This window comes from Carlito syrichta, unplaced genomic scaffold (genome assembly GCF_000164805.1).
Source record: "Carlito syrichta isolate Samal-C Ts95f unplaced genomic scaffold, Tarsius_syrichta-2.0.1 Scaffold305801, whole genome shotgun sequence".
Taxonomy (NCBI): Eukaryota; Metazoa; Chordata; class Mammalia; order Primates; family Tarsiidae; genus Carlito; species Carlito syrichta.
In genome coordinates, this window is record NW_007249897.1 from 34,007 (window position 1) to 42,330 (window position 8,324).

An 8,324-nucleotide genomic window follows, 5' to 3' on the forward strand; every position below is an offset into this window, starting at 1 on the left:
CCGGCTTTTTTTTTTTTTTTAATTGGAGTCTCACTCCGTGGCCCAGGCTGGAATGCAGTGGCACGCTCACGGCTACCCCAGTCAACCTGCTGGGTTCCCGTGATCCTTCTGTCTCAGCCTTCCAAATAGCTGGAACTACAGGCACATGCCATCGTGCCCAGCTAATTTTTTGATTTATTGTAGAAACCAGGTCTCGCCAAGTTGCCTCAGCCTCCCAATGTGCTGGGATTACAGGCTTGAGTCTGTGCCTGGCCCTTGTCTCATTCTTTTAGGCGCGTCATTTAAATTACCTCTTATAGGCTGGGTGCGGTGGCTCAAGCCTGTAATCTCAGTACTTTGGGAGGCTGAGGCAAGAGGATTGCCTGAGCCTGCGGGCTCAAGACCCGCCTGGGCAACATGGTAAGACCTCGTCTCTACAATAAATCAAAAACTTAGCCGGGACTGGTGGTGCACGCCTGTAGTTCCGGCTACTTGGAAGGATTGCCTAAGCCCAGCAGGTTGACACTGGGGTGGCTGTGAGTGTGCCACTGCACTCCAGCCTGGGGGACGGAGTGAGACCCCAACTCAAATAAATAGATATATAACCTCTTATAATAACCCTTTCAAATAAGTATAGGCTGAGCATGGTAACTCACACCAGCACTTTGGGAGGCCAAGATGGGAGATTGCTTGAGCCCAGGAGTTCAAGACCAGCCTGGGCAACAAAGTGAGACTGGGTCTTTACAAAAACTAAAAAATTAGCTGGGTGTAGTGCCATGTGCCTATAGTCCTAGATACTCAGGAAGGAGGCTGAGGTGGAAGGATCACCTGAGCCCAGGAGGTCGAGGGTGTGGTGAGTTGCGATTATGCCATAGCACTCCAGCCTGGGCAACAAAGTAAGATCCTGACTCAGGCTGGGTGCAGTGGCTCAAACCTGTAATTCCAGCACTTTGGGAGGCCAAGGCAAGTGGACTGCCCAAGTCTGTGGGTTCGAGATCAGTCCAGGCAACTTGGTAGACATTGTCTCTACAATAAATCAAAAATGTAGCTGGGTGTGCTAGTGCGTGCCTGTAGTTCTGGCTCCTTGGAAGGCTGAGGCAGAAGGACCGCTGGAGCCTGGCAGGTCGACACTGGAGTGGCCGTGAGCGTGCCACTGCACTCCAGCCTGGGCGACAGAATAATACTCTGACTCAAAAAAAAATAAAAATAGAAATAAAAAAGGTCCTGACTCAGAAGAATAAAAATAAAATACGTACAGTGAAACTGAGCCTCCGGGGGGTTAAGAACCAAAACCTGAACTCGCGCCTTGGCGGCCCCAGCATCTGTGCTACTCATCACTGTACAGCCCTTGCTGTGGGGGGAAGGACTCTTTCGAGCCCCCCAAATCCCCAGAACAGGGACAGCACACCCTGGAGGGACCCCTACAGGCTGTCCCCCTCCTTCGGGAGGCAAGCCCCACGCCGAAGGCCACTCTGGGCGGCCGCTGAGAGACTTCCCTGCGGGGAGGCTCAGGCCTCCTGAACACAGACCAGCGGGAGGAGGGCTGGGAAGGCAGGGAGGGGAAAGGGTTGCGTGGCTCAGCCATTTCCCTGCATTTGCCTCTGGGGATCTTGCTTTGAATCCCGTCCCACAGTTGAGCCCTCTGCCAAGCTCTCCCGCCCCTCAGTCCACGCACCGTGACGGTGAGAGCGTCAGGCTCTGTGAAGAATAGGTCCCCGCCCTGGAAGTCATCATTGAGGTAGAGGAGTCCACTGGGGAGAGAGGAGAGGAGGCCGTGAGCCCCCACCCAGGCCCAGGCCCACGCCCACCACAGGCGACCGCTGCCTGTCCGCCTGCCTGCCGTCCCCCCGGGGCTGCTCACCTGTAGTCCCGGTAAGTGTAGGCTGGGGGCTCCCGCCAGCACTCTCCCGTGTCCGGGTCGAGGACGCAGTTGTCTGCGTGCACTGGGTGACTCAGGTCCATGCGCTGCTCCTGCTCCCCTGGGACACAGAGGGGCCTGGGAGCCCTCACGCCCTAGCGCCCCGCCGCCACCCCACGGCTCCCACCGCCCACGCCCGCCCTGCTGCTCCGGAGGTCGCAGCTGGGCGGAAAGGCCAGGCCTCCCCCGGGGCCGGGGCAGCAGGGTCCTTTCGGGGGAAGACGGAAGCCCGCCCAGACCGAGGACGCTGATGTGTGCCCCGCGGACCAGGGCCCTCGTCTGGGCGCGAGCGGGGGGCCCCGGCGGTTACCTTCGATGGCACTCCGGCACACCAGGTGGGTGAAGGAGAGATGCAGGGGCCGCTCCGGGGAGAAGTAGGCCTGGGTCAAGGCCCGCACGCGCTCGCCTGCCTCCAGGAGCAGCCTGGCGCCCTGGCTGCCCACGGTCCCGGCCTGGGCCAGCTGCAAAGGGCAGGGAAGGAGGGCAGCAGGGGAAGCCGGGCCCAGCCGGGGCCCCGGCCGCCTTCGCTGCCCTCCACCCAGCGCTGTCCGCCAGCCCACACCACCCCTGCCATCAGTCCTGTGGCTGCAAGCCAGGCCCGCAGACCGCGGGACACCCCGTGCTCCACCCTGGGCCAAGGACTTGGTCTCGGTCCCAGAGAGGGTCCTCCACATCAGCCAGACCCTGGGCTCAGCCTCCCACACACCCTTTCCTCCGTCTCTGGGCATCAGACGGGCCATGCGGCCTCCTTACCTGTGCAGCCTTGAGCACCGTGAGCCCCTCGAAGCGCTCATGGGGGGTGTGAGGGGAGCGGCGGCCACGATAGCCAGACCTGGCTCCAGCCCCAGCTGCATCCTAAACAGGGAGGGGGTCCGCTATGGAGGTACTCTCCCTGGCCCACCTCACTGCCCACAGGGCTGCAAGCCCCTCCCCCAGCCCTCCCACTCTGGAAGGCGCTAGAAGCTCCCACGGGTCTCTGCTGGCTCCTTCTCCTACACTGATGCCCTCTCCAGAGAATGGCTACCGCCGCGGTTGTCTGATGCCACTCTCTGGGAAAGGTCCTCTGAAGAGCCTTTACAGCAGGGAGGGCACCTCTGAGAGAGTAAGGACAGCGGGGCAAGTGGGGCAGAGCTGGGGACTAGGCAGAAAGGGTTGGACCATTAGTCCCCAGTGAGCCAAGAACAGAGAACTCTCTCTGAAAACGGGCCCCTAACAGAAGTTGCAAGTAAGGCCAGCCCCTGCAGGAAACGGACTCGAGGCGGGGAGACGGCTTCAGCCAGGGTAGCCCTCTGGTCTCTACCCGCTCACCCTCCTCTCAGTACTCTACGGACTGGATTCCACGGCTCCCCTGCCTCCCGCTGAGTCTCCATTACCCAGCAACCTACACGGCCACTCTCCCAGTGTTTGGATGTCTACACTGAGATTATTCCCTTTTCTGATACCCATATTTCTTTCTCTTTTGCTTTTGAGTTGGAGTCTCACTCTGTCGCCCAGACTGGAGTGCAGTGGCCGCTCCAGGCCACCGCAGCCTGGACCTACTGGGCTCCAGCGATCCTTCTGCCTCAGCCTTCCAAGTAGCTGGAACTACAGGCGCGTGCTACCACACCCGGCTAATTTTTTTTTTTTATTGTACAGACGAGGTCTCACCAAGTTGCCCAGGTGGGTCTTGAACCCACGGGTTCAGGCAATCCACTCACCTCAGCCTCCCAAGGCGCGGGATTACAGGCTGAGCCACTAAGCCCAGCTTCTCCCAGTGTTGGGATGTCTACACTGAGATTATTCCCTTTTCTGATACCCATATTTCTTTTTTTTTTTTTTTTTTCAGTTGGAGCCTCACTCTGTCACCCAGGCTCAAGTACAATGGCACGCTCACAGCCACCACAGCCTCGACCTACTGGGCTCAGGCAATCTTCTTGCCTCGGACTCTCAAAGTGCTGGGATTACAGGTTTGAGCCACCGCATCCGGGTTGATGCCTTTTTTTTTCTTTTTTGGAGGTGGGGTCTCACTCTGTCACCCAGGCTGGAGTGCAGTGGCATGATCATAGCTCACTTCAGCCTAGACTTCCTAGGCTCAGGTAATCCTTCTGCCTCAGCCTCCCAAGTAACTGGGACTACAGGCACATGCCATCATGCCTGACTATTTACTTATTTATATTTTTCATTTTTTGGAGTTGGAGTCTCACTCTGTCGCCCAGACTAGAGTGCAGTGGCCGCTCCCGACCACCGCAGCCTCGACCCGCTGGGCTCCGGCGATCCTTCTGCCTCAGCCTTCCAAGTAGCTGGAACTACAGGCACGCGCTACCACACCCAGCTAATTTTTTGATTTATTGTAGAGATGAGGTCTCGCTGCCCAGGCGGGTCTTGAACCCCTGGGTTCAGGCAATCCACTCACCTCAGCTTCCCAAAGCGTGGGATTACAGGTTGAGCCACTGAGCCCGGCCTATTTATTTATTAACACAGACAGGGTCTTGCTATGTTGCGCAGGCTGGTCTCAAACTCCTGGCCTCAAGCAATCCACCCTCCTCGGCCTCCCAAAGTACTGGGATGGCAGGCATGAACCACTGTGCTGGGCTTATTCACTGTTTCTAACTCTGCCTTTCACGGTGCCGTATCTGATGCAGTTCTCTACTGCCACCTCCAGTGAGGATTTCAACTTTCCACTACAATGTCAGATTTCTGACACTCTTCCTCCTGCCATCTTTTTTTTTTGAGTTGGAGTCTCACTCTGTCGCCCAGACTAGAGTGCAGTGGCCGCTCCCGACCACCGCAGCCTCGACCCGCTGGGCTCCGGCGATCCTTCTGCCTCAGCCTTCCAAGTAGCTGGAACTACAGGCACGCGCTACCACACCCAGCTAATTTTTTGATTTATTGTAGAGATGAGGTCTCGCTGCCCAGGCGGGTCTTGAACCCCTGGGTTCAGGCAATCCACTCACCTCAGCTTCCCAAAGCGTGGGATTACAGGTTGAGCCACTGAGCCCGGCCTATTTATTTATTAACACAGACAGGGTCTTGCTATGTTGCGCAGGCTGGTCTCAAACTCCTGGCCTCAAGCAATCCACCCTCCTCGGCCTCCCAAAGTACTGGGATGGCAGGCATGAACCACTGTGCTGGGCTTATTCACTGTTTCTAACTCTGCCTTTCACGGTGCCGTATCTGATGCAGTTCTCTACTGCCACCTCCAGTGAGGATTTCAACTTTCCACTACAATGTCAGATTTCTGACACTCTTCCTCCTGCCATCTTTTTTTTTTGAGTTGGAGTCTCACTCTGTCGCCCAGACTAGAGTGCAGTGGCCGCTCCCGACCACCGCAGCCTCGACCCGCTGGGCTCCGGCGATCCTTCTGCCTCAGCCTTCCAAGTAGCTGGAACTACAGGCACGCGCTACCACACCCAGCTAATTTTTTGATTTATTGTAGAGATGAGGTCTCGCTGCCCAGGCGGGTCTTGAACCCCTGGGTTCAGGCAATCCACTCACCTCAGCTTCCCAAAGCGTGGGATTACAGGTTGAGCCACTGAGCCCGGCCTATTTATTTATTAACACAGACAGGGTCTTGCTATGTTGCGCAGGCTGGTTTCAAATTCCAGGCTCAAAGTGATCCTCCTGCCTTGGCCTCCCAAAGTGCTGGGATTACAGGCATGAGCTACTATACGCAGCCTATTTCTACTGTGAATCTCAGTTTAAGTATCACTGTCTAGTTACCCCTGCATATAGATCTCACCTCTGAGAGACCATGTACTCACACAAGCCATCTAACCTCCTATTCTCTTATTTTAATTTTTGTAGAGACAAGGTCTCACTTATGTTGCTCAAGAGTTAGTCTCAAACTCCTGCCTCAAGCGATCCTCCCACCTTTGCCTCCCAAAATTCTGGGATTACAAGTGTGAGCCACTGCACCCAGCTTTAAGCTTCTATTCTTATATTCATTCCTTCAACAAATTTGTACTGATGACCTACCATGTGCCAGGTGTTGTTCTAGACACAGGGGACACACATGTGAAGGAAAGGTTCCTGCTTGCATAGGATGTATATTTTGATATGACAAATAAATTAACAGACAAACCAACCAGATAAATGATGGTAAGAGCTACGAAGAAATATGAAGGGCTACGACCTTGAGACTGCCCAGACAGGGGTCAGGGGACAGCTAATTAAAGAGATGACATCTGGCCGGGCTTGGTGGCTCAGCATGTAATCCCAGCACTTTGGGAGGCCAAGGCGAGTGGATTGCCTGAGTTCGCAGGTTCAAGACCAGCCCGGCCAACTTGTGGAGACCTCGTCTCTACAATGAATAAAAAATTAGCCGGGCATGGTAGTGCGTACCTGTAGTTCTGGCTACTTGGAAAGCTGAGATGGAAGGATCGCCTGAGCCCAGCAGGTAGGGGCTATGATGGCCATGAGCGTGCCACTGCACTCCAGCCTGGGCAACAGACTGAGAATCCAACTCAAAAAAAAAGACTGAGCCCAAATGCCACCCCCTGGTAAGCCTTCTATGACAGGCATGTTGGTGCTTCCGTTTGGATGAGGACATTCAACTTTCGTCAGACTTAACGCCTGCTCACACACGTCCCTCCACGTCTGCTTCCTTCTCTACTCATGAGCTCTCAGAGGGCAGTCTGTGTTCGTCCTCCCTCCCTGGAATCTAGCCGCTTCTAGTACACAGCAGCTATTTAGTGGGTGTGTGCTGAACGAACACTAGTCCAGAGTGAGAGCTGAAGCTTCGTAAGAGGGTAGACTTATATTAAACAACTGCTGTTATTTAAAAACTTTTTTCTTGAGTCAGGGTCTCAACTCTGTCACTCATGCTGGAGTGCAGTGGTAGAACCATGGCTCACTACAGTCTCAACCTCCTAGGCTTAGGCGATCCTCCTGCCTCAGGCTCCTGAGTAGCTGGGACTATAGGCATGTGCCACCATGCCTGGCAAATTTTTTTTTTTTTTGAGTTGGAGTCTCACTCGGTCGCCCAGACTGGAGTGCAGGGGTCGCTCCCGGCCACTGCAGCCTCGACGTGCTGGGCTCCGGCGATCCTTCCGCCTCAGCCTTCCATGGCAGATTTTTTAATTCTATTTTTTGTAGAGACAAAGTCTCGCTATGTTGTCCAGGCTAGTCTCCAACTCCTGAGCTCCAGGGATCCTCCTGCCTTGGCCTCCCAAAGTGCTGGGATTACAGGCATGAGCCACCACTCCCAGCCTGTTAATTAAAACAAAAATTTTAAGGTTAAACTCGGCCTGGTGAATCTGGGTCATTCAACCCAAAATAGAAGGGGTTGCAATGAATGGGAAAAGCCCGTGTCCCTGCTGAGCTCTCGGCCAAGCTAGGTACTAAACTCATGCCAACCAAGCAGTCCTCACCCACATGCTCACCCATCCCTACACCGTCGTGGTCTTTGTTTGTTCTTCCTGAGAATGTCTAGCAAGAGTCCTTGGGAAAGGATGTTCACCCCGAGTTAGGAGAAGGAACTGGTCCACAGCGGAGAGGCGGTGATGAGCGCACTCCCCATGGCAAATTGGGGGGGGCGGGGGGGCAGGCTGAGAGCCAGCCAGCAGGCACTGTGCCCGAGGGTCCCAGACTAGCTGCTGGACTCACGGGTTCCCACCTTGGCCAGCTGCAGCAGGACCCCACACTCATCTGGGGTGAGCAGTCCGTCCAACACGGCCCGCTCCGACCCATTCAGCTGCCTGGCATCCTGGGTCAGAGTCACTCCTTCCAGGAGGAGGACGTCTGCCGGGGGAGACAGGGCCAGGTGACTGAGGATCCTGAGGGCTGGCCCAGCGGTAGCTGGCAGCCCCTGGACCCTCCAGGCTCCTCCCACTGCCCCCCAAGGACTCACCCTTCCAGTAGATCAAGGGCTTCGGCTGTGGAGGCTCATGGTCCCAAGTCCTCTTCTCGTGATCCTCTCTCAGGGGTGAGAAATGCGTTCAGTGGACACAGGACCGTCCAGACCCAGCCTCCCAGCTCGGGCCAAGCCCCTCCCACCACAGGGCACCTCCTACCTGAGCTCTTCTCGAAGGGCCTCAGGGATGAGAACGGCAGGGGTCCAGGGATCCTGTGGCAGCCCAGAAAAGTGCCATCACCCGCCCCGCCCAGCCCCTGGCACCCCTGACGTTAGACCCTGGGCCACCGCACGAAGGACCACCTATTCTTTCGGGGAAGGGGGAGGTAGGAAAGCCCTGGGCGCTGGACCCAACTCTGTTAACAACCAACATCCACAGCACCTAGCATCTGCCAGGCGCTATTCTGAGAGCTTTACACACAGAAGTGGAATTTACCCTTAAAGTTCACGACAGCCTCATGAAACAGATAATACGAATGTGCTTGTATTGCAATTAAGGGTACCGAGACACAGAGTGGTCAAGTAACAACTCCGTATCACACAGCTAGTAGGGCAGAGGAACTTCAGAGTTTTGGCTTTTTTTTTTTTTTTTTTTTT

The 8,324-nt window shown here is 55.7% G+C and overlaps 1 protein-coding gene across 1 annotated transcript in view; it reads right to left on the reverse strand.

Moving 5' to 3' along the window:
• P3H3 (prolyl 3-hydroxylase 3) overlaps nt 1-8,324 on the reverse strand; it is a 13,183-nt gene that overhangs the window by 2,377 nt on the left and 2,482 nt on the right. Inside the window, exons 5-11 of the mRNA XM_021714828.1 lie at nt 7,888-7,940; nt 7,725-7,792; nt 7,491-7,615; nt 2,651-2,752; nt 2,208-2,358; nt 1,841-1,958; nt 1,655-1,730 (exon numbers count right to left, since the gene is read on the reverse strand). Coding sequence (XP_021570503.1) covers nt 1,655-1,730; nt 1,841-1,958; nt 2,208-2,358; nt 2,651-2,752; nt 7,491-7,615; nt 7,725-7,792; nt 7,888-7,940 — 693 coding nt within the window. The remainder of the gene's footprint in view (nt 1-1,654; nt 1,731-1,840; nt 1,959-2,207; nt 2,359-2,650; nt 2,753-7,490; nt 7,616-7,724; nt 7,793-7,887; nt 7,941-8,324) is intronic.